Source organism: Bufo gargarizans, chromosome 3 (assembly GCF_014858855.1).
Source record: "Bufo gargarizans isolate SCDJY-AF-19 chromosome 3, ASM1485885v1, whole genome shotgun sequence".
Lineage (NCBI taxonomy): Eukaryota > Metazoa > Chordata > Amphibia > Anura > Bufonidae > Bufo > Bufo gargarizans.
Window position 1 is genome coordinate 127,638,515 of NC_058082.1, and position 26,362 is coordinate 127,664,876.

General features: G+C 44.6%; 1 protein-coding gene across 3 annotated transcripts in view; it reads right to left on the bottom strand.

Moving 5' to 3' along the window:
• Window positions 1-4,901: 4,901 nt before the first annotated feature.
• Window positions 4,902-26,362, bottom strand: part of AKAP11 (A-kinase anchoring protein 11) — a 117,739-nt gene continuing 96,278 nt past the window's right edge. For 2 of the 3 annotated variants that reach the window (XM_044287756.1, XM_044287755.1), the window contains exons 8-12: window positions 17,155-17,310; window positions 14,911-14,994; window positions 11,751-11,797; window positions 9,255-9,412; window positions 4,902-7,737 (exon numbers count right to left, since the gene is read on the bottom strand). In XM_044287756.1, coding sequence (XP_044143691.1) covers window positions 7,603-7,737; window positions 9,255-9,412; window positions 11,751-11,797; window positions 14,911-14,994; window positions 17,155-17,310 — 580 coding nt within the window. In that variant the 3' untranslated portion in view covers window positions 4,902-7,602. The remainder of the gene's footprint in view (window positions 7,738-9,254; window positions 9,413-11,750; window positions 11,798-14,910; window positions 14,995-17,154; window positions 17,311-26,362) is intronic. The other variant, XM_044287757.1, reaches the window with a different exon arrangement.

Genomic DNA, 26,362 nt, shown 5'->3' on the forward strand with positions numbered 1-26,362 from the left:
AGATAAAATTCATTTGGGTGGTAAGTTGTATGACCGAGCAATAAACCGTGAAAGTAGTGTAGTGCAGAATTGTAAAAAGTGGTCTGGTCATTAAGGGTGTTTAAGCTAGGGGAGCTGAGGTGGTAAAAGTGGACGGAAATTTAAGCAAACTGATGCTGACCGAATGGAAGCATCCTGAAAAAGGTCCTGTCCTCACCAAGAGGTTTAAACTGATGTTCCCCCCTCCGAGATTTTGTTCGGTCCCGCATCCTCAGAATCCAGTTAGATCTGGAATCTGGTGTTTCCAGAACTGACGTATTGGATCAGTTCAGAACTTTGCTTCTCGGCACAGATATTTTTTGCAATGCCTCTACACAGCACCTCACGTTGGCCACTAAAAGCATGGCCCTCTCTTCTGCTAGTCGTCGGCCCCTATGGCTGCGCCCCTGGGTTGCTGATAATACCTCCAAATTTAATCTATGTGGCCTGTCGTATGAACCGGGGAGGCTCTTTGGTTCTGAATTGGACAGGTTAATAGAGAGCCTTGCTGATAACAAGGGAAAATCCCTCCCCCAACAAGCCTTTCATGGCCGTGGTAGGGACAGATGAAGAAGGATCCAAGGCTCCTCCAGATCCTGGAGGCATCAAGATTCGTCCAGACGCGGACGGAGTCGCAGTCGTGGGAAAGACTGCAAGACGGACCTATGACTCTCCCACCTGCCCTCCCACTTCCCCTCCAAACCTTCTGTGCGGTGCACACATTTTCAGTTTCCCTCCGGTTGGAGGTCGCCTAAGTTTATTTCAGCAGGCCTGGCTGCAAGACATCCCGGACCAGTGGGTCCTGGATATAATTATGTTCTGTTACAGGATAGATTTCCTGTCCCCCACCCAAGAGAAGTTTGTCCTTACCAAGCCTCTGACCCATACCAAGCAGTCGGTGTTGGGAGGACTCCGTCCTCCTTTATGTGCAGAAAAAGGCTTTGGAGGAGGTTCCTCCTCGCAAACGAGGTCTGGGAGTTTACTCTCCCATATTTTTAGTCCCGAAGCCTTTGGATGATTGGCGTAATATCATAGATATCCGCTACCTAAATCAGTTCATAAGGCCAAAGCGCTTCAGGATGGAGACCACTCGATCACTAATCAGTGTTCTAAATCCAGGGGATCTAATGATCACTATAGATCTGAAGGACGCGTACCTTCATATTCCCATTCACCCAGCTCACAGGAAGTTCCTAAGAGTTGCGGTCTCCATAAGGGGGGTGGTAAAACATTGCCATTTTGCTGTGCTGCCCTTTGGCATTTCTTCCGCTCCCCACACCTTCACCAACGTTGTGGCTCCGGTTGTCGCCCAACTCAGGCTTCAAGAACTAGAGATCGTGCCATACCTAGACGACTGGCTTCTAAAAGCCGCTACTCTAGACGTTCTATCTCATCTTCAGCTGGCTCCTAAGTCTCTCCAGCGCTTGGGCTGGCTTATAAATTGGGAAAAATCCTTCCGTCTACCTACAGGATGTTCCTGGGTTTTCTCGTAGACTCCGAACAGATGACTCTCTCTCTCCGGAGAGGAAGGATCGAGTAATAAAATAGCCACGCTGAGGCAGTTCCTTGGGCCCTATGGCATCTACGTCCACTTCAGGAAGAAGTGTTAGCCGTCTGGATTCGCAACCCCAGGGGGCTGGACAAGACACAGTCCCTGTCTGCCGAAGTCAGTTCCTTCCTCAGGTGGTGGAGGCACCTATCAGATGGGAGGTCCTTGATTCCACCTCGTTGGATCACGTTGACCACAGACTCCTCCCTTCTAGGTTGGGAGGCCATCTGGAGGAGAAACCAGTACAAGGTACCTGGAGTCTGCAGGAGAGGCTTCTCTCATCCAATTTAAGAGAATTGAGAGCAGTTCGTCTTGCTCTCTACCATTTTGCTCCTCTTATCCGCGGGAAGGCAGTAAGAGTCCGCTTGGATAACAGACAGGGAGGCAAAAGATCTCAATCTCTTCTCCAGGAAGGTGGTCTAAGGGTCCATTCACACATCCGTAATTCCATTCCGCATTTTGCGGACGGAATTGCAGGACCCATACATTTCTATGGGGCCGCACGTTGTGCGGCCCCGATCCGGAATTGCGGCCCTGCACTTCCGGGTCCGCAATTCCGATCCTGAAAAAAATATAACATGTCCTATTCTTGTCTGCAATAGCGGACAAGAATAGGCATATTCTCTTAGTGCCGGCAATGTCCGGTCTGCAAAATGCAGAACGCTAGAGGGCTTTCTGAGGAGGTCTTGAGAAACATTTCACACTCCAGGGCGGAGTCCACAAACAAAGCTTACTCAAGGATATACAAGATCTTTCTAAAGTGGTGTGCTGATAAAGAGGACCTCTGCTTTTTCTGCCTTTTTAGGCAGATCTCTAGCTCAAGACCCCCTACTCAGGAGGTTCCTCAAAGGAGCCGAAAGACTGAAACCTAGCATCCTGAGACCTATCCCTGAATGGGATTTATCTGTCGTTCTAAAGGGGCTATCCTCTCCCCCTTTGAACCTTTGGAAATTGTAGACCTTAGATTTTTGTCTTTAAAGGTCACATTTCTGTTGGCCATAACTTCGACCAAGAGGATTGGAGAACTTCAGGCCCTGGCGGCCGTTGAGCCTTATACCCTCTTCTTCCAGGACAGGGTCCTGTTAAGGTTTCTACCGACCTTTGTTCCCAAAGTTCCGTCATTCAGGAACACTAATCAGACCGATACCTTAGCGATTGTGTGTCCCTCTCACTCATCTCCTGAGGAAGAAGCCCTCCATTCCTTGGATATTTCAGGAAATCTCAGAATTTACCGGAGCAGAACTGTGGACTTTAGAAGATCCGAACACCTCCTTGTGTCCTTTTTAGGGAAAAACAAAGGTCTTAAGGCCTCTGAACCCTCTTTAAGTAGGTGGGTAAACAAGGCAATCCGTGAAGCTTTTCTAGCTCAGGATTTGGCTCCTCCATCCTTTGTCACTGCCCACTCTACAAGGGCAGTATCTACCTCTTAGGCCTCATGCACACGACCGTTTTTTTTAAAGTTCGCTAAAACAGGTTCCGTAATCCGTGTCCGTTTTTTCTTCCATGGGTCTTCCTTGATTTTTGGAGGATCCACGGACATGAAGGAAAAAGTCGTTTTGGTGTCCGCTGGGCCGTGCGGAGCCAAACGGATCCGTCCTGACCTGACAATGCAAGTCAATGGGAACGGATCCGTTTGACGTTAACACAATATGGTGCAATTGCAAACGGATCCATCCCCCATTGACTTTCGATGTAAAGGCAGGGTATATTTTAACTTGAAGCGTCCCCATCACCATGGGAACGCCTCTATGTTAGAATATACCATCGGATTTGAGTTAGATCATGATAACTCAGATCCGACAGTATATTCTAACACAGAGGCGTTCCCATGGTGATAGGGACGCTTCAAGTTAGAATATACTAAGAACTGTGAACATGACTGCCCCCTGCTGCCTGGCAGCCCCCTATCTCTTACAGGGGGCTGTGATCCGCACAATAACCCCTCAGGTGCGGCACCTGATGCGTTAATTGGGCATATCATAGCCCTGTGTAAGAGATCAGGGGCTGCCAGGCAGCAGACCCCCTCCCTCCCCTGTATTACATTCATTGGTGGCCAGTGCGGCCCCCCCGGCGCATTGCTTAAAGCACAGATCTGTCACTTACCAGTAGGAGGAGCGCCCGGCCGGTCACAGACATCACAGCAGGTAAGTATAATGCTTCTAATATTGCTAAGTAACCATGGCAACCAGGACTGCAGTAGTGTCCTGGTTGCCATGGTTACCGATCGGAGCCATGGGAAACTAAGGCAGTTTTCTGTTACACCATTTTGATAAATCTTTTACTATAATTTATATAATGTAGTCAATCAAGATTTACCATTTCTTAGCAATTCTCTTCCTGCCACTGTCCCTCCCTAGTATTTTTTTTTCTCTGTTAATGCTTCTGTTCAGTGCAGTTGTGAAGGTGTTAGGAAAAGATTAAAATTACTCTTACCTATAATTGGATTTTTGGTAACTGACACAACAGCCCATTTTTTTCCCACCCTTATTTTATGTAATGTTTATGTGTAATGAAATACCTAGCATATCTTTCATGTCCTCTGTAACTGAAGCAGGTGATGGGAAGGATTTTATTCTTCAACTAGGTCTTCCAAGTTGCTTCTAGTCCTTGGAGGCAGGGAATCCCTCCTGTTCAGTTCCGTTGTGCAGTTTATGGAAAATCCGATTACCGGTAAGAGTTATTTTCACGTTTTCTGCTGTGAAATCCACATTCACATGGTCATGTTTCTTTCTGCAGCTAATTTAATTATTTTTTTTTAGAAGTGTCCAGTTCCTATTTTCAAGCAGATTTGATTGTGTTTTTGCATTTAGGCCACCTGCAGAATATGTGCAGTTTTTCCTTGTGTAGAAACCCCAATGTAGTACAGTAACAGCAAAGTGTACGAGATTACACAAAACTCATGTACACTTTGCATATTTTTTATGTGTGGAAATTGACCTCCCATGCATATTTCCAAAAATCGCCGTCCTATGTGCATTCTTGTGGTCCCGGTCACCAGAGAGGCCGGCTTTTTTTTCCCTATAGTGTGCAAGGACGAGCACCACTGCTGGAGTGCAGGATGGTAGTAACCCCTGGATATGACCAATGTATAATGTGATGGAAAAATGGATAAGCAGGCAAAGGAGGCAATATGGATAATCCCAATACATTAGTAAGTGCCTTGTATTAACTTTCTCTACATGATAAATGCCATTTGCTGGTGAGACAACCCCTGTAAGTTCCAGTCTATTTGCAGACAGTGACTTTTTGTTTTACATGGAGTCCAGTCACATAGTTCAATGATAAGGGCTAAAGAGCAGCTAACAGCTCATCTTTGCTGGTTAAAAAACAAAACAACATTACAACAATAGCTTTATTAATATTAATTAATATGTACATTTTGTGCAAAGGTACACGCAAAATATGTAACAACATACTGCACAGAGCAATGTCTAAAGAGACAGCAAATGATGTAAGGCTCCTAAAAATGGAAGGTTTACCCAAAGAAATATATTGGAACTTTTTTGATTATTATTTTCTGCAACAGGTTAAAATGTACTCTACTCACTTAAAATAGATACAGCGGTAAAGCACACTTCCAGAGGCTTATTTCCATGTGTGGCATTTACCTGATAATCTGTCAATCATTCTGCGCTTTCTACAGTGCAGCAGAAATCATCTCTCCATGCACTGATTTCCTAGTGAACAGCTAGTGTTTATACAGCTCAGTCAGTCTGAATAGGCAGAGATGCAAGAGGGGAGAGAGAGAAGCAACCAGAACCAATGATGAGGCGGAGAGCGCGATTGGTTTTGCACGCAAGTTCAGTCAGTTTTTTCTGCGGTTGTGCTGAGTGTTTCAGCTTTCTCCACGCGGATGCGTGAAGAAAAACGGAAGAATAACACGCTGCCTCTCCTAGCATCCATCAGTGAGAAACTCATTGCATTCAGATGCCTTACGTTTTTCACACAAGCCCCATTCACTATTATGAAGCCGGAGCTGCGTGAAAAACGCACAATATAGAACATGCTGCGATTTTTCCTGAACACAAAGATGATACGTGAAAAGCTGCACAGACGCACTGAAATGACTGCGTCAGGAGTCAGTTCAAATGCTATGAGTTCACAACACGCATCACATCCCTAGAGTGAAAGAGCCCTTAGGGTACAGTCACATGGTACGGCTGTGCTGCTGTTGAGATGCGGCTGCAGAATCATTAACTAAACAAGTTATTGATTTTGGTGCTCGTTGTTAACACAGTAGATGTACGGTTTTACGGGTTACGCACTGGCCATTAACAATGAATACCGACTGAATAAATCATGATCTAATTAGTTACTAAGACCCCACGGTCTTATCAGCGACAATTTTCTATGAAGATGGCGGTAGTGGTAGTTTTTCTGATGCGTTTTCAAATGGCTCAAAAACACAAAATCGCCATAAAAAACACTGTAGCTTAGATTTACTAATCGGAAAGAGGGCGTACGTATTGACCTGCTAGACCTCCACCAGATTTATCACAATGGCTCAGGCTGGACGATAAATCTGGTTCAGGGATAGACACTTCTCTGTATACCAACTATTGGAGGGCTTACTTTAACACAGATTTTTAAGCCAGAAATACGCTGAAATTTTGGTGCAAAATTGCACATCTTAGGCCTGCCCCCTTCCGCACTCCGTGGAAATATCATGACCGGCCTCACAGCTTGACAAAGGGCACCGAACTGGGTCCGAAAAGTTGCTATAAGCAATAAATGTTATGAGATTATACCACTGGTAAAATAAAGATTGAATACAAAGCTACTTGCTGTCTCCGAACCACTAATAGACTGCCCCCTTCAGTGAAGCCACGCCTACTTTCCACTAAGCCAAACCCCCTTATTGAGCATGTTGGGAAAAGTCTAGAAACCAGAGATGCATAAAATTGTGCCAATCTGCACCACTTTTTTTTTAGACAGATTTTTTGGTGCAGATACATTAGTAAATCTGGGCCCCTGTGTAAACCCAGTCTGAAAAGTGTCTACTGTGAGTGGCCAGTGTACAAAACAAATGTCAAGTCAGCATTACCCAGAAGTTAAAAGAAATGTCATCTGCCTTTTCTTTCTACAGAGAACCAGTGTTTTAATTATGAGCAGTGATCTCATTCAGTTTTTCTTACTTTAGTATCGCAATATACGACGCCCGCTGCACAGTCGAGCAGGCGCCATGTCTGCCCATCGCTCCAGCGCCGTACATGTACAGTGCTGGTAGTGAAGGGGTTAGACTTGAATCCACTATCACCCTTCTTTGCCTCATTCATTTAGGCACCAACAAGAGTATTGGGTTGATCTTGAAGGCCATGTGTCTACAGTACTTTACACTTCTAAATCTAGCTAAGACAATTATTTTCTATTTTGCTGTGTGCCATGTCCATATTTTTTCTCGGGCCACAAATTTGTGGAGTGAACTCATTATACAAGTGCTGAGAAATGATACATTATACAATCACATGTGTCTCACAATATTTGTGTGCTGTGTGTACAAATCCTCTAAATCAGTGTTTCTTAACTCCAGACATTCCATCACCCAGCAGGTCATGTTTTCAGGACTTCCTTACTACTGGGCAGATATATTATTGTCAATGCATCGGGACTTGCCACAGTTATTCATTCTGTGAGATATTCTCAAATCATGACCGGCAGGTGGGAACTCAGGACTGGAGTTGAGGAAAACTGCTCTAAATGATAAAGTAGTATTCTAACTTCACTTATGTTACAAAAAAATACCCTAGAAGCAATTATCAGATACAGATATGTGACATAAAAAATAGCGTCCTGCAGCCGATACAACAAGTGCTATATAAACGTCTCTTCACTTTATGCCAAGAACACTACTGGTACTCAGAAGATTTAGATACCGATCACATAGATATGCTTCATTTATATATGGAGAGGTTTGTACACACATATTCCACAATGCAAAGCTACAGTATAGCAAGTGAACAGAAAAAGAAAGACGTTTGTTAAAATAACCATTTGCAGATAAATTTACATCTGTCTCTTCAGTAATAAAGTGCATGTTAACAATATTCCAAAAGCCAGCCATACAAAGCACTGGGTATATCTGTAGACATATCCGAGTTTTCACAGTACTGTAGAACAGCTTGTAGGAGGTCACCAATTCTCCAGCCCCTTTCTCTAATATGTCTGAAAAGCTGAAAGAAGAAAAAAATATTGTAAGTGGATTATAGCCATGGAAATACTCAATCAACTCGATGTCAGTGTAGCCTAGGTCTTCGAGATATTGTGTCTTAATTGACAAGCTAAACATTTTGACATAGAAACCCTTACAATCTAGTGGTTTGTGGGTTTAAAAAAAAAAAGAAGGTAAAAACAGGAAATTTTGGAGAAGGTAATACGTTTGTCACCGCACCCTAATACCACACATGGTATCACAAGCCTAATTATTGATGTGGATTTTCCCATTGTGGCAGAGAGTGGCTTTTGTGGGTTCTGCTCCACCTTAAACCGAAATATCTTGTATATTTTGGAATTAGGTTTTCACACTCTGCATTTCCAGCAAACAATGATATATAATGCTTTCCGTTTACAATCCCTACCCATGAAGGGGACATCACTCTATAGGTATAGCAGAGCCGAGTCTGTCATTCAGCTGTTTTCTGTTGTCTTTGTGCATCACAAAAGTTCAGTTACAGTAATGGAAAACCACAGAAAGCACATTGTGAAATCATTAACCAGTTGGAACAGTCCTGAGTTTGTCATTCTGCACATCTGTATGTGCAAACAAGAGCCAGTAAAACTTGAGGAGGACCCGTCACCTCTCCTGATGGGTCCGTTTTAAAGTAACATCTTTTCATACAAGTCTATATTCTTCCATTCCTCGGTTAGGGCAACTAGATGGTTATTAAAGGGGTTGTCTGGGCTACGGATATTGATGACCTATCCTCAGTATAGGTCATTAATATGAGATTGGGGTGGGTACTGGGTGTCACACCCTCACCAATCAGATGTTTCAGGTAGCCACCCCACAAGAAACTGTACAGTGTATGTAGCTGGAAGTGACAGCTCCATACACGTGTAGTGGCCGTGTCCGGGTACTGCAGCTCAGCTCCCATTCAAGTCGATAAGAACCGAGCTTGGGGGGGGGGGGGGGGGGCAGAACCCCGATACTGGGGATAGGTCATTAATATCCTAAGATTGGACTACCTTCTAATGATTCTGCAACTGGAAGTTACCACACCCACCACAGGTAACACCTAGTTACCTAGTCATTAATACATTTCTGGTATTAATAATGGAGGAATGGAACAACACAGTATTATTAAATGGGGACTGCAAGCAGATTCTAAAACTGACTTTGACTACTTCATCTAGCAGGACATGCAGTTTGAATGTTGGGAATCCCCACACTACTGTACAGAAGCTAGAATCGTACTGCCCTTACAATCAAGGCTGATAGTATGTTATATTCAGGAATGCCATGGATCAGAGCAGATTTTCTATGGCTATATCAACCTTTGCTTTAAGGTTTTTGTGGATGACTACACTTGGGAACCACATTTATAGGGGATTAATGAAATTGGTTATAGTCACGTTAGAGCCAATGTGCCTGCTTTACACTGCTTATAATGTGCAGATAAATCCAGTAAGTAAGGACAGGTTTCTCAATTCTCGTGTTCACACATACAGTAGGCTGCAAACAGCTACTTACAGGCAACAGGTCTTGTTTGGCATGGAGAAAGTGGACCTCAGAAACGCCAGAGTCTGAGGCAGCGATCCACTGTAACATGGTCCTCAGCTGCGCCTCCACCATGCTTGGTCCCATGTCCACATTTCTGATGTATAGAATCTTGCATTTTTCATTTACAACTGGAACACAATTATAGAAACTATTTGTGTGTACATGAGAAAAACTGGATTTCTTTAGCAAACAGGCTACATAAAAACATAATAGTGGTTCTTTGTTACTATTCCTAATTTGTTTGCACGATGGAACAGCATAAATCCAAACCAGCAGCTTTGCTTCAAGCCAATTACAACAATTAATAAAAAGGGATAAACTAGGGAACAACGTGAGGTGCACCCACTAACAGATGGCACCCAATCTGAAAGAGGAAATAATGTAATAATGGATAACAGGGGGGCACTCTCTATAGTAATGAGAACAGTGGATGATAGTACATATAACATGTATTAATAGGTCTAAAATAAATCGTTCACAGTTGATTAAATAATAGCAGCATTAGTAATAATATTGGGCATATTAAAACAGCAATATAAATAAAATAAATAGGAATAATGATAAAAAATGGTAGTCCGTCAATAGGTCACGGTTGGGCTGATACCTGGCACCAAAAAATTGATGTATATACGCAGTTAATTTCCAGTTATTATTTGTATCAATTGGACTCCAATCTGAGGTGCAAGTTAGTGCTGGTTATATGCAGAGCGGCGTCTCACTCCTTACCCTGAGACAGCGGCGTTCCGGTGTAAATTTCGAAAAGCGATCGCTTACTATTGTAGACACTTCGACCTTACCCGGAGGTCTTTGATGAAATCGCCAACCCTCGTCTCGGTGTGCCTTCTGTGTGTATCGGTGCTCCGGTCCAGAGGGCTGTTAATCTTCAAGAGGATCCCACACCAACACTGATGAAGGGGTCAATTTCTTAAACCCCGAAACGCATTTGGTACGGACCCCCACGATTGGATTACAGACACATATTTTCGATCGATTTAGGAGGAGCAGGATTTATTATTCTATAGATCCGATAAAGCCAGCCGCGGGAGGGCTCTGCTGTATAAGGGAAATCTTTACTTCCTAGAACCTACGTGGACTTCCGGTGTTGGCGTGGGATCCTCTTGAAGATTAACAGCCCTCGGGACCGGAGCACCGATACACACAGAAGGCGCACCGAGACGATTGTAGGCGATTTAATCGAAGCCCTCCGGGTAAGATCGAAGTGTCTACAATAGTAAGCGATCGCTTTTCGAGATTTACAGCGGGACGCTGCTGTCTCAGGTTAAGGAGCGGGACGCCGCTCTGCATATTACCAGCACTAACTTGCACCTCAGATTGGAGTCCAATTGATACAAATAACTGGAAATTAACTGCGTATACCCAGAGCACATATATACATACATTTTTTGGTGCCAGGTAGCAGCCCAACTGTGACCTATTGACAGACTACCATTTTTTTTTAATCCTTATTCCCATTTATTTTATTTATATTGCTGTTTTAATATGCCCAATATTATTACTAATGCTGCTATTATTTAATCAACTGAACAATTTATTTTAGACATATTAATACATGTTATATGTACTATCATCCACTGTTCTCATTGCTATAGAGAGTGCCCCCCTGTTATCCATTATTACAATTACAACAATTGCCATTATTTCTTGTGGTCAGATATTCCAAACTCTAACTACTGTGACTTTCATGAATGCTTTCCTATACGGATGATGGAAACGTGTGTAAACTACAGTGTATGTCTCCATAGCCACTGCATATTACACACACATACAGATTAATACGAGCACCTAAAAGGTTCTAGAAAGTATTTTCCCAAGCTAAACAAGGCCACTTTTTCTAGCCATTTGTTGCTATCCTATGAGTTGGGCAACTTTATACCTTCTATAACCAACCTACATCAATTTACAGCACAGCAGAACTGCGTATATATTGCTATATTCAAGGACCTCACAGAAACTTAAAGGGGTATTCCCATCTGGGGGCATATATCTAGGACCCGCACCGACACAGAGAACTGGAGCAGGGAAAGTGGTGGCTGGAGGAGCCCAGGATCAGATTCATTTCTATAGGGCCGACGGGAATCTTTCGGTGGACCCACACAAATGAATGGAGGGCGGCTGCACATGTGCAGTGCACCCTCCACAACTTTTGGGGCTCTGTTATCGGTGTAGGTGCAGGCCCCAGAGGTGGGACTCACACCTATCAGACAATGGGGGTATATCCTAGTGATATGACCCCACTGCCTGAGATGGGAAAACCCCTTTAATTTACCTCTAATATGTTCCCCAGCTTCTTTCTGTAATATTTCAGTCATCCACAATTTAGATTTCTTTGACGTCTATTCTCCATAGTACGGGGCACAATGTCTCCCTCAAATCTTTAGCATATGTTCTTACATCTGACACTTAAAGTGCTGTAGCTAATAATATGTAGGGCAACATATAAATTACCTTCCGCAGTTACTTTGGGGTCTTCATCTTTTTCTTCTGTGCCATCACTAATATTCAACAAGCAAAAAATGATTAACTGAAGATGAAAACACCTGCCAAACATGTTTTCATTGAGTAATGCACTCATCCAAAACCTTCAACTGAGAAAAATGCAAGTGAATACAAGTTATAACTGATCAGATTAAGATTCGAGAACTGTACTGTGATCGTTACATATGGGGATGTTATCCTCCAGTGTTGAGTGAGGTAGGTAGCAGTCAGCCAAGTATCCATTCGATCTCCCATACATATGTACCTTCTCAATGAGGAGAGGGCGCTAGCCTGATGCCAGACATTGTCTAGTGTAGGTTATCAGTGGCTTCGGCAGACAATGATCTAATGTGCATGGCCACCGGAAAACTTTTCCACCCCAGTTTTAACTTGCACATTACACTTATACCTTTCTTTATTAAAGGACTGGGTGTCTGTTGCCCTGGAAGAGCTGTAACATTCTAAGCAGAAGCCATCATTTGACTGCTCTGACCACTTTTAGACTTCCTGCATGTTCAGCGTGGACATCTGAAATGGGCCACTTAGGCCCCTTTCACACGAGCGAGTATTCCGCGCGGGTGCAATGTGTGATGCCAACGCATTGCGCCTGCACTGAATCCGGACCCATTCATTTCATTGGGTCTGTGTACATGTCACAGCCTATGGTCTACGCTGTGACACTGTTGCCACACTTGCAGTTGCCCGCGGCAACTTGTTGCTGTGAGAGCATGCGGTGGCAGTGTCTCAGCCTTCTGGGTGATTGCCGTGACATGGTTGCCACACATGCTGTTGCCGGTGGTTACGTGGTTTAGTATGCTTGTGTGTGCACTTCCCCTTTAAGTTGTTGCCTCCCTCTGTCTGGTGCTGTAAGGGATAACTTCCTGACTGGGTGTGGTCACTTGGCTGTTATCTTCTGTGGGTTCCTGGCTGGAGTCAGTTGTACTTCAGCTGTCGTTGGTGCTGGAGCTCTGCTCCAGTCCAGGGTGTTCCATCTCTCCAGTTAAAGCCATCCTTGTGCTCAATGTCATCCCGGTGTCTCCTTCCCTTCCTGTCCCTATTTGTATGGAGTGGGTTACGTTCAGGGTGTTTGTATGTCTAGTTTGGCGTTACATGTCTGGTGGTGTTTGGTGTCCAGCATGTTTGCTAGATATTCCCGTCTCATGTTTATTGCAGCTATGGTTGTCCTGGGTTCCTGTGTGGTTTGTGGTGCGTGCTGTGTCCTTTAATGTTGGTGTGGACAGCAGCACTAGTGCACAGGTTCCAGTCAGTGTGTGTCTGTGGCAGGTAAGTGTGTTATTGGTTTCGCTTACCTGCCAACTCCATATGCTGTATGTGTTCCCCTATCCTTGCTTGGTGAGGGATTACCAGGGCGACTTAGGGTCTCTAGTTATCCTGAGTTTGAGCCGTCCTACCATCCAGGTCCGCTCATACGGTGAGGAGTTAGGGCGAGGATTAGGGACTCTTTAGGAGGTGACCTGCTCCCCGATTCCGGTATCCTGGCCTAGCTGCTTCCCCATTATAGCTGACATTGTACGGTGGGGGGTTTCCTCCACTCCCTATCGTGACAGTACATGAGCGTTGGTTTTCAAGCATCACTTCTGCATTGCGTGAAAATTGCAGTATGTTCTAAATTCTGCTTTTTCACGCAACGCTGGCCCCATAGAAGTGAATAGGGCTGTGTGAAAGTCACATCGCTTTCGCAAGTGCAGACGCGATGTGTTTTTCACTGATGGTTGCTAAGAGATGTGGTTTATAAACCTTCAGTTTTTAATCATGCGCGTGCAAAACTAATTAAACCACATTGCACAGGCGCAATAAAAACTGAACGCGATCGCAAACAAAACTGAATGAACTTGCTTGCGAAATCACGCATTTTTCACTGAATGCATCCGCAACGCATCCGGACCTATTCCGCTCACGCTCGTCTGCAAGTGGCCTTACTGTAGGTATAATGTATAAAACGGTCTGCCCATATGGTAGCATGCCTGCAATTGTTTTTTGTACAATCCCCTTGTATTGGAAAGCAAAGTTAACTACACTTTTTAATAGTTAAACATATGCCAAAAAGACACTCTTAACATACATTTAGCTAATAATGTCTATGGGGCACACCTATATCCTATCGGGAATAGAGTACCGCTGTTGAGAAATAATTAGCAAATGAAGACTAATATCTTGCGAAGTGGGGGGGGGGGGGGGGGGGACTCTTGTGGTGCCCCCCAACTTTGGTCCTTGATGTTAGGCCTAACAGCTAACAATCATTCAGCTAACAGCTGTCACCCCGACTCACCCAGCATTATATGCTTTCACTCCACTGAACATACGTGTTACGTTTCATATCAAAGAAATACTGTATATCCAAGTTATCAATACACATGCTTATTCTAGAAACAAACTATAGAACAACTAGCTCTGCTAAATAAAAGGAAATCATGCAAAGAAAGATGTCACATGCAGTAGCTACCAGAAGCATTTTTCATGCATATTCCAAAAATAACTAACATAGCTGGATAATCCACAGGAGCTTTTGCCCCGCTCCTCTATGTTTGGCTGTGGTATCGCAGCAAAATCGCACGAACTGCTGCACACAACATGTAAATTATAGACCAATCTCTATGACATTGCGCACGACCTTCCCCGAATAAGTTATGATCCCCCTGCTGAAAGATACCCGCAATAGTACAATCAGTTTCTATTCCAAATTACCTTACTGATGGTTTCTCTCTCTACGGCATCTGTCTTTCTCTAAATGCAGTGTGGGACTCGCGCTGTTATGGGTCTGGTATCTAGGCTATGTATCACACCCCGGCCAGTGGTGCAATTCCGTTCGTTCAGAATTGCAACTCGAGCTCTTAAGGAGCAACTAGTGACGTCACCGGGGCGCGGTCCGGCCTAGATACCAGACCCGTTACAGTGCGAGTCCCACAATGCATTTAGAGAAAGACGGATGCTGCAGAGAAAGAAACCATCAGTAAGGTCATTTGGAATTGAAACTGATTGTACTACTGCGGGTATCTTTCAGCAGGGGGATCATATCTTATTCGGGGAAGGTAGTGTGCGGTATCAGAGACTGGTCTATATTCCAGAAATAAATTACCTATTTGCATGCATAGCAGCTAACTAAACCAACCTGTCTGATGGTGGGAAGGATAAATTCTCTTCACCCATGTCTCCCTCCAATCCCAGACTGCTCCAGCTACTGCTGTTACCATTACTAGCAGAAGAAGACAATATTGACTGGGTCATATTTTTCAAGTAGAGCATATATAAATGACATGGTGCATCTCACCTTCTGTATTTAAAGCACTGACGGAATAAAATACATGCAGGATTACAAAGATGATACCCTGGTGAAGAGACAGTAATATGCAATGCCAATGTAGAAGAGATTTGGTTGTGAGCTGTATTTGGCCATATCTGGCACTCCCATAGAGAATGAATGGAGCGCAGTGCGCCTACATGAGACCTGCTGTTCCAGCAGAGCAGGGAAACAGGGTCCTAGTTCTCATGATTGTTGGGGATCCCAGGGGTCAAACCACCACCGATCAGCTAGTAACCCCCTATCCTGTGGATAGGGGATAACTTAAATCTTGGTACAACTTATTTAAAGCTAGACAGTACTTCCATGGCAGTAAAAGGAGATTGTTCTGATGATAGAAGTAATTACTGGCTCGACTACCTATAAAGAGGGATTTTCTTCATGAGAGTGCCCCTTAAATATAATCCCAAAGCAAGATCACATTTATCATTATTTTGAAATTACAAATGTAATTATAAACTTTAAATTATTATGTAACTAACAACTCTTTACTAACAACCCCCTCCTCCCCAAGGTTTAATGATTTATGGGAGTAAAGCGAATTTATTATAGAATTATTAAATGCACAATTTCCTAATAAACTTTGTGTATTAATTCCTCACGATTTTCAAGAACTATGATTTATTTCAATGGAACTTTCATAGTTTGCGGTTTGAAGTTGCTCTCTCCAATGCTGAAATCTTGCGCATGCACCGGGCAATTTCAGGATAGCACATGCACAGTACTCTAGTCTATGTGCTACTGCACACGTGCAACATAAATGTTCGGCACATGGCTAGCCAATACCCACAGGATCACACTCTGCACGTATGAGATTTCAGTGCCAAAGAGGGACATCAGGCAGCTAAGGGGTCATCAATCAAGAAAAGAGGAAGGTATGGAGCAGGGACCACTGGGCAGACCCTGGGCACTTTCTGCCGTTTGTTGTAAATTAAATACTCATGGGATTGTTCAATCTGTACACTTTTAGCTGATATTTATATGTACATAGCAAAAAGAAAGTGTCTATTCCAGCTCACCCACACCATGTAACAGCTTGGTTGAAATCCGATTCTGGGCTGTGTACGAGAAGGAGGAATGCTACACCTGCAAGTGGTACCTAGAATCCAGGATCAAGGAAGTAATTCTCCAGCAGCAAGGCCTTTAAATTTAAAAAGAATATTTTATTCCATAATTTTGAAATGTACAATACATCCTGGGATCTTGACGCATGATGATTAAGAAGCCTTCTGTTGAGGCTTGAAATAGATCAGTTCCCAGAATGTATTGTACTTTTTAAAATTATGAAATAAATGACTTTTTAAATTCAACTGCTTTGCTCAACTGAGAATCGCTTTCTTGAGCCTGGGTACTAGCTAATACTACAGATTTGGAATTGCAGCATAATTCTGATAATTGCAAAAACACCCAAGGTATGGACTCCATGATCTGAAATCATTAGGATTTTGTCAGTGATCAGTAGCACAGTGTTACTGGAGTCAGAATACCATTTTCCAGCACACAGATGCACTCACAATCCTGCATGCTTCAGATCTCCTAGCATTAATGGGTTTGTCCCATCTTGCTGTTTCGAGATAGGACTAAACGCCGGCCCTATGTGGCCGCTTTTGTCGGAAACTGTCAGAGGCTAACGCTCCACTGTTTCTGTAGTTCCCATTGCAATAAAGGGAGCTATGCAAATAGTTTAGTGCAGCAAGCTACGCTGCTTCCATAACCCTAGGAGTACACCCCTTTAATACCCAGCTCGATGCCAGTATAAAGCTTTGTCTTCCCGGATATGTAGTCTTTACACCAGGCACTGTACAGTACAACTAAATATCCAACTGCAAGCTCACCAGCCTTTTCCAACAGAATGCAGCAGAGTTGTGAATGCAGCTCTGGACGACAATATTGGCTTGCAACTAGTATCAGCTCAAGATAAGTAATGCAGCTAATCTTAACTTTTTCAGTAGATTACTTCTAGATATAACGATGTTAAATAAGTAAAATTTAGCTTAGTAACCATTTAACAAACAATATATCAATGTTGATGTGTTATATTACTATGTCACATACCTATCACTAAGATGAAGAAAACTGCTGCATTCATCTTGGTGTTCATCTTCGAAGCTCAGATTTGACCAGCTGCCTGTACTGTCATCACCCACACTGACACTTGTATGTTGACTGGTAACCGAGTCCACTGATTGGGAGCCATCTTTGCCAATAGAACTAAGCACAGGAGAACACATTCAATTACACAAGTACAACATTTACTCAGTCATGGTGGAATAAAATAAAAATAAATCAATAATAAAATACTGATAGGCACTTCAACTACTCAGATATAGACTTGAAAATTGAAACCCATGGATCTCATAATAGAAACAGGTTCTTGTCAATAACTAAAGACAACTACCTTTCCCAACCGGTTCATGATGCGTCTACACCAGGCATGCTCAACCTGCGGCCCTCCAGCTGTTGCAAAACTACAACTCCCAGCATGCCAAACAGCCTACATTTATCAGCCTACAGCAGGGCATTGTGGGCGTTGTAGTTTTACAACAGCTGGAAGGCCGCAGGTTGAGCATGCCTGGTCTAGAGGGACGGCCATACTGGACTTAGTATTAATCAAAAGACCTGACAGAACAACAAATGTGCAGATTGGGGGACACCTGGTAGATGGTGACCACAATATAATAAACTTCCAGTTGTCAATCAAAGGGGTGTGTTTTTTCAAGGAGGCACAAAAACGCTGGACTTCTGAAAAGCAAAATTTTACCAGCTTAGAGAGTCCATCGGCCTCACTAACTGGGACAATGTCCTCAAAAATGAAAATACAGCCACAAAATGGGATATTTTTAAAAGCATCCTAAACTTTCACTGTGAGAGGTACATACCTTATGGGAATAAAAGGATTAAGAACCGAAAAAAATAAAAACGATGTGGATGAATGTAAAGTGGGCAATATAAAGAAAGAAATTACCAAAAAAAAAAAAAAACAAACAAACATGAAGGCAGCAAATAGGGTCTAAAAAACACACACATAAAAGCAGACAAGCTGGAGACAAAGAGATTCGCTGCCAAAGAAAGTAAAACTAACCCCGAAATGTTCTTCAATTATTTCAGGGATGCTTGACCTGCAGCCCTCCAGCTGTTGTAAACCTCCAACTGTCACCATGCCCTTCTGTAGGCTGATAGCTGTAGGCTGTCCAGGAATGATGGGATTTGTAGTTTTGCAACAACTGGAGGGCCGAAGGTTGAGCATGCCTGAATTATATAAATAGTAAAAAAGTTAAACCTGAAGTGTCGGTCCTTTAAAGAGTGATGAGGGAGGCGTTGTAAACAGCAATAAAGAGAATTAAATGTAAATAATGTTTTTCTCCACTCTATTTACTGAGGAAAAACAACTGTCAAATGAAATGCAGAGTCAAAAGTAAACTCCCCATTAAATGTGGCCCGTATGACCCAGGAGGAACTGCAGCAGAGTCTTAAAATGATTAAAATAGACAAATGACCGCGTGCAGATGGCATGCACCCTCGTATCCTAACAGACCCTTTTTTCTAATATTTAAGGACTATAAAATGACATTCAGTTCCACAGGATTGGAGGTTTGCAAATGTGATGCCAATATTCAAAAAAAGAGGTCAAAAACTGAGCCTGTAAATTATTGGTTGGCAAGTTCAACATCTGTTGTGGGTAAACTGTCTGAAGATTTTCTAAGAGATGCTATTTTGGAGTGTCTCAATGAATATAAGCGTATAATACTGTATCAGCATGGGTTTATGAGGGATCAGTCCTGTCAAACTAATCTAATCAGTTTATATGAGGAGGTAAGTTCTAGACTGGACCGGGGTGAGGCAATGGATGTCATCTTTTGACTTCTCCAAAGCATTACCACATACAGATTGTCCGTGGGCAAGGGCATACATAGAAATCATGGGGCCCCATAGCAAAACTTAGAATTGCCCCCCCTCCCTCCTAAAAAGTACATGCAGATGTTGTCATTGTAGTATATATGTATGTATATAGTATATTACTATATATGTGTGTGTGTGTGTATAGTGTAAGGAATCATCGTGGATGATATGTACGTGTTCCTGGCCTCGGTGGAGTAAGACCTGTTTTTTATGTGTCAGCAGCAGTTGCTGTCTGACACCTTAATACTCCCCATGGTCCAGGACGGGTTTTGCCAGTCCTAAAAACCAGCCAGCACTGACAGGTGAGGAGGATTACCGCAGTCTGACAGCAGAGCTCTGGAGGTGTGTGTGCTGGGATCTGAGGCTTGTGCTGTGCTGGAGGGCTGAGACCAGTCTGTAAGGGAAACGGGCACCATAAAAGCCTGATATGGACTGCTGGAGGAAGAAATGCCAACAAGGTGATTTTTGCCATGTTGACTTTCCATTGTGTGTGAACTAACACCAAGACTGCAAAGTGATGTTTTGTTTTTGCTTTATGTGTGAATAAACACGGAAGTTTGATTTAAGAACTGGTAATTTGCCTCCGTACTGTGTCCGCACACCCTGTCTACCAGAGTGAACCCCAAGAGCATATTTTTGGGTTCTGCATTTTTCCAGGCACGATTGTATGTCATACATTAAACCAGCTGTATTACAACCAGTGCCCCACGACAAAATGGAGACTGTTGTGAAGCCCCTCATGGAGGCTAATCTTCAGCAGCGAGAAACAAATCTGCACCAACGCGAGGCTAATGAGCAGCAGCAGGAGACCAACCAGTTGCTACTACAACATGTGATGGCTTTGCAGACAGCAGGAGCAATCCCGAACGTCCACAATGCCCGGAAGGCAGTCTGTGCCGCGATTCCTATGATGACCCCCGAAACCTCCCTGGCGATGTAAGAGAAAGTGGCCATGAGGGAGAAGCTACCCCGATACCAGTAGGCTGAGGTCGTTGCTCCATTCCTGGCATCCGATTCCCAGCGAGTGTATTTCGACTTGCCGGACGATCAAGCGGCCGACTACCAAAAAGTGAAGGGTGAGATTTTGGCAAGACTGGGGGTGAATGTGTTGGTCCGGGCCCAGCGGGTACATCAGTGGAGGTTTAAGCCAGCGGAGCCTGTGAGACCCCAGTATTATGACTTATTCCACATCTAAGGGCCCTTTCACACTTGCGTTGCCCGGATCAGGCATAGAGTTCCGTCGTCGGGGCTCTATGCCGGAAAAAGAATCCTGATCAGGATTATCCTAATGCATTCTGAATGGAGAAAAATCCGTTCAGGATGCATCAGGATGTCTTCAGTTCCGGAACGGAACGTTTTTTTGGCCGGAGAAAATACCGCAGCATGTTGCACTTTTTGCTCCGGCCAAAAATCCTGAAGACTTGCCGCAAGGCCGGATCCGGAATGAATGCCCATTGAAAGGCATTGATCCGGATCCGGCCTTAAGCTAAACGTCGTTTCGGCGCATTGCCGGATCCGACGTTTAGCTTTTTTAGAGTGGTTACCGTGGCTGCCGGGACGCTAAAGTCCTGGCAGCCAAGGTAAAGTGTAGTGGGGAGCGGGGGAGCAGCATACTTACCGTCCGTGCGGCTCCCCGGGCGCTCCAGAGTGACGTCAGGGCGCCCCAAGCGCATGGATCACGTGATCACATGGAACACGTCATCCATGCGCACGGGGCGCTCTGACGTCATTCTGGAGCGCCCCGGGAGCCACACGGACTGTAAGTATACCGCTCCCCGCTCCTACTATGGCAACCAGGACATTAATAGCGTCCTGGGTGCCATAGTAACACTGAAAGCATTTTGAAGACGGCTCCGTCTTCAAATGTTTTCAGTATACTTGCGTATTTCTGGATCCGGCGTGTAATTCCGGCAAGTGGAGTACACACCGGATCCGGACAACGCAAGTGTGAAAGGGCCCTTAAAGACAAAACATGCAATGTGACAACTCACTGCAATATAAAGTACAAAATTGCATAATAATTACAAGTGCTACACTATAAGTGAGAGATACTTGGCAAATCGCTTTGTACAAAATTATTTGAGCCCGTCTGCCGCACGTCAAGGCGATCTCTGTTAGACGGGTTCCTAACACTATTGCTATGGCAGGGAACAACACTAAAAGACAAAACATGCAATGTGATGTAATTATCATGCAATTTTGTACTTTATATTGCAGTGAGTTGTCACATTGCATGTTTTGTCTTTTAGTGTTGTTCCCTGCCATAGCAATGTGCTCCTGCGGTTTGGGATGTGCTGACTGACCCCCCTTTTTTTCTTTCTTTGTAGTTTGTACTGGAGGTGTGGCTGCCTCCTCAGTCATGCACTCCTGACCACCTTGTCTGCCCTATAGGCTGATTTTAATTAGTGTGAGTATATAGTCTGGCCTGCTCCCCCTCACTCACTGAAGACATTTGGCACCAGGAGTGAGATAGTTTGTGGACTCTCACTGCAGTCTGTGGTGCCCATTTGGCGCCGGGAGTGTTGTGAAGTGGGCCGGTATGCATGTTGGTACCTGCACTCATTGGATACAGTGGAGGCTATTTTGGCACCCAAAATGACAGTTATTGAAGCAGACCCAGCATGCATGTGGAACCTACACTCCCTGAAGTGTATGGTAGTCGTCATGGCACTTAACAGGTAGAATTTAGTGTTAGGAACCAGTCTAACAGAGATCGCCTTGACGTGCGGCAGACTGGCTCAAATAATTTTGCCAGAAAGCTGTGTTCAGCAGGTACCCCAGAAACTCTAAACCACTTGAGCCGGGTGGAAGTGGGAGACACTTCAGCGGAAGCTCTGCTGGACTCAGGTCCACGGAGTATACTGGCCGGAAAGTCGGGGTCATGTGCATTCATGGGGACTTAAAAGACTATCCCACCGCCCTGGTGTCTCTAACCACAGGGGCCAGCAGGTGGACTCACGAAGTGGCAGTTGCCACAAATTTACACTATGAACTTATAATAGGGAGAGGCTTCCGGCACTGTGGCCTGCTACGAGAGTGACTGATACCTATAATACAGGGGTAACCCCTGAGTGGCCTGGCTCCTGGGGGAGGCCAGAACCCTGGGAACCCGAGGCCAAAGGACCAGCGGTAGTGGTGACTGCCACTTCTGTTTCAGTGGGTGGGACAACCCCACTGAATGTAATGATGGGAGAGGACTTGCCTGCCGGGGCCTGAGATGGCCGACCTTAATATCTCTGGGGATAATTTTGGTACTGCACAACACCAAGACCCAAACCTATCCTGAGCTTGGGGAATGTATTAAAAGATGGTGAACCACAACAACCAGGGGCAGAGTCGGTATTTCTACATTTTGTGGTTTATTAGGATATGTTGTATCGGGTAAACCAACTGCGGGGTGAACATATTGAAAAGTTAGTGGTGCCACAGGCATATCGCAAACTCTTGTTAGAGTTAGCCCAACAACATGTTCTCGGGGGGCATCTGGGAATTCAGAAGACACAGGACTGGATACTACAACGGTCTTACTGGCCCAGTGTGTTAGAGAGGTGGACGAATTCCGCAAGTCTTGCCCGACCTGACAGGCAACTAGCCCCCAGCACCTTTTCCGTAGTCCTTTGGTACCTCTCTCAATCAACGAGGTACCATTTAAGAAAATCGCGATGGACCTCGTAGGCCCAGTATGGAAGTACGCTAAAGGACACAAACATTCTGGTCGTCCTGGATTACGCCACTCGGTACCCAGAGGCAGTGCCACTGCGACATACAATCGGCTAATCTGATGGCCAAGGAGCTAATGTAAATGTTCTCCCGAGTTGTGCTATCTAAAGAGGTTGTGACTGACCAGGGGACCCCTTTTATGTCTAAGGTCATGAGGGAGCAACAGACGGTCTGATTGAAAGGTTTAATAAAACATTAAAAACCATGTTTAAAAAAGGGTGGTGTCTAAAGATGGGAAGGACTGGGATCTTCTTCTGCCCTATCTCATGTTCACTGTGCGAGAAGTGCCCCAGGCATCTACTGGGTTCTCACCCTTCGAATTGCTATATGGCAGACATCCTTGTGGTTTGTTGGACATAGTTAAAGAGGCGTGGGAACAGCAACCCACTCCGCAGAGAAGTGTCCTTGAGTATGTTACCAAGATGCAACAGCGGATAGAGACCATTTTGCCTCTTGTCAGGGAGCATATGGAGGCCACTCAGCAAGCCCAGAGTCGGGTCTATAAATCAGCAGGCTCGGGTCCGGATCATTAACCTGGGTGATCTGGTTTTGGTTCTGGTGCCGACTGTGGACAGTAAGTTCCTGGCCAGGTGGCAGGGGCCCTACGAGGTACTTGAAAACATTGGAGAGGTAAATTACAAGGTACACCAGCCAGGGAGGTTAAGGCCAGAGCAGGTGTACCATGTGAATCTACTCAAACCGTGGAAAGATAGGGAAACCTGTACTGAAGACAGCCCGCGGCCAGGTTTTCTAGGGGGAGCGGATTCGGCCCCTCTGTCTAAAGCAAGGGAAGCAGCTGACACAGTAAGAATTGCCGACAGCCTCTCCTCTAAGCAGGCTCAGGAGGCTAGGGAGTTTATCGGCCGGAACACGGATGTGTTTTCAGATCTCCCTGGACGCACTTCCACAATTCGGCAAGACATTGTCACTGAGCCTCAGGCGAAAGTCCAGCTAAAACCATACCGGGTACACGAGGCTCGGCGACAAGCCATGTCAGAAGAAGTGCAGATGATGCTGAGGCTAGACATCATTGAGGACTGTAAAAGTGAGTGGGCTAGTCCTATAGTCTTAATACCCAAGCCGGACGGGACACTCAGTTTCTGTAACAATTTTCGTAAACTGAACGAGATTTCCAAATTCGATGCGTATCCCATGCCCCGGGTGGATAAGCTTGTCGAGAGGTTACGACAAGCCCGTTATTTTTCTGTTTTGGACCTCACAAAAGGGTACTGGCAGGTACCCTTAACGGAGGCTGCCAAAGAGAAAACTGCCTTAATCACAACTAAAGGGCTGTATCAGTACAAGGTGCTACCCTTTGGTCTGCATTTGTGCCCCTGTCACTTTTTAATGGCTTATGGACATTGTGCTGCATCCACATCGTCGGTACGCTTCAGCTTACCTGGACAATATTGTCATCCACAGTACCAATCAGAAAAGTCACCTACCCAAACTGCAGGCTGTAGTGACTCTCTTCGGAAGGCGGGACTAACCGCTAACCCCCAAAAATGTGCAATAGGGTTAGAGGAGATTAAGTACCTGGGGTATGTCATTGGGCGTGGAGTGATCAAACCCAAAGTAAACAAAATAGAGGCGATAGGAAATTGGGCCCGACCTGTCACCACTAAACAAGTAAAGTAATTCCTAGTAATGATAGGCTATGTCCCCGGTTTTGGTGACGCCCGACTTAAAGCAGGAATTAATAGTGCAGACGCCTCCGAAATAGGCCTGGGTGCTGTACTCTCTCAGGAAGTCAACAGGGAGGAGCACCCCATTGTCTTCCTAAGCCGCAAGCTCATCCCACCGAGACCAGGTACAGTATAGTGGAGAGTGTGTGCCTGGCTATAAAGTGGGCACTCGAGTGTCTCCACTATTTGTTGGGGAGAACATTCCGCCTGGTGACTGACCACTCCCCTCTCAAGTGGATGAGCCAGGCCAAAGACAGAAATGCCTGAGTCACCAGGTAGTTCCTGTCCTTACAAAACTAAGTTCTCCGTAGAACACAGGGCAGGCCGGTTGCAGGGACTGCCCTGTCCAGAGTATACTGTATGGCATGTGTTCACTTCCTCAGGGTTGAACAAGGGGGGGGGGGGGAGGTATGTGAGAAGGTACAAGGAATCATTGTGGATGATAGGTACGTATCACAGAGGTTCCTGGCCTCAGTGGAGTAAGAGAAGGATTTTGTGTGTCAGCAGCAGTTGCTGTTTGACACCTTAATACTCCCCATGTTCCAGGCGGGGTTTTGCCAGGCCTAAAAACCAGCCAGCACTGACAGGTGAGGAGGATTACCTCAGTCTGACAGTGGAGCTCAGGAGGTGTGTGTGTGTGTTGGGATCTGAGGCTTGTGCCTTGCTGGAGGACTGAGACCAGTCTGTAAGGGAAGCGGGCCCCCTAAAAGCCTACTATGCTGCTGGAGGTAGGACTGCCAACAAGGTGATTTTTGCTATGTTGACCTTTCATTGTGTGTGAACTAACACCAAGACTGCAAAGTGACGTTTGTTTTTTTTTGCTTTATGTGTGAATAAACATGGAGGTTTGATTTAAGAACTGGTAATTTGCCTCTGTACTGCGTCAACACACCCTGTCTGTCTACCAGAGCGAACCTCCACTATATATATATATCTATATATATCTATATATCTATATCTATACATACATATACACAAACACAGTGGATATCAAAAGTCTACACACCCCTGTTAAAATGTCAGGTTTCTGTGATGTAAAAAAATTAGACAAAGATGAATAATTTCAGAACTTTTTCCACCTTTAATGTGACCTATAAACTGTACTACTCAATTGAAAAACAAACTGAAATCTTTTAGGTGGAGGGAACAAAAAAAATAAAAATACTGGGGATGAATCTGTGTTCAGAATTAAGCAATCACATTAAAAAAAAAAATCAGGTTGAATAGGAGTCAGCATACACCTGCCATCATTTAAAGTGCCTCTAATTAACCCCAAATAAAGTTCAGCTGCTCTAGTTGGTCTTTCCTGAAATTTTCTTAGCTGCATCCCACAGCAAAAGCCATGGTCCACAAAGAACTTCCAAACCATCAGAGTGATCTCATTGTTAAAAGGTATCAGTCAGGAGAAGGGTACACAAGAATTTCCAAGGCATTAGATATACCATGGAACATAGTGAAGACAATCATCATCAAGTGGAGAAAATATGACACAACAGTGACATTACCAAGAACTGGACATCCCTCCAAAATTTATGAAAAGACAAGAAGAAAACTGGTCTGGGAGGCTACCAAGAGGCCTACAGCAACATTAAAGGGCTGCAGAAATATCTGGCAACTAATGGCTGTGTGGTACATGTGACAACAATCTCCCGTATTATTCATATGTCTGGGCTATGGGGTAGAGTGGCAAGACGAAAGCCTTTTCTTACAAAGAAAAACATCAAAGCCAGGCTACATTTTGAAAAAGCACATCTGAAGTCTCCCAAAAGCATGTGGGAAAAGGTGTTATGGTCTGAAGAAACCAAGGTTGAACTTTTTGGCCATAATTCCAAAATATATGTTTGGCGCAAAAACAACACTGCACATCACCAAAAGAACACCATACCCACAGTGAAGCACGGTGGTGGCATCATCATGCTTTGGGGCCGTTTTTCTTCAGCTGGAACTGGGGCCTTAGT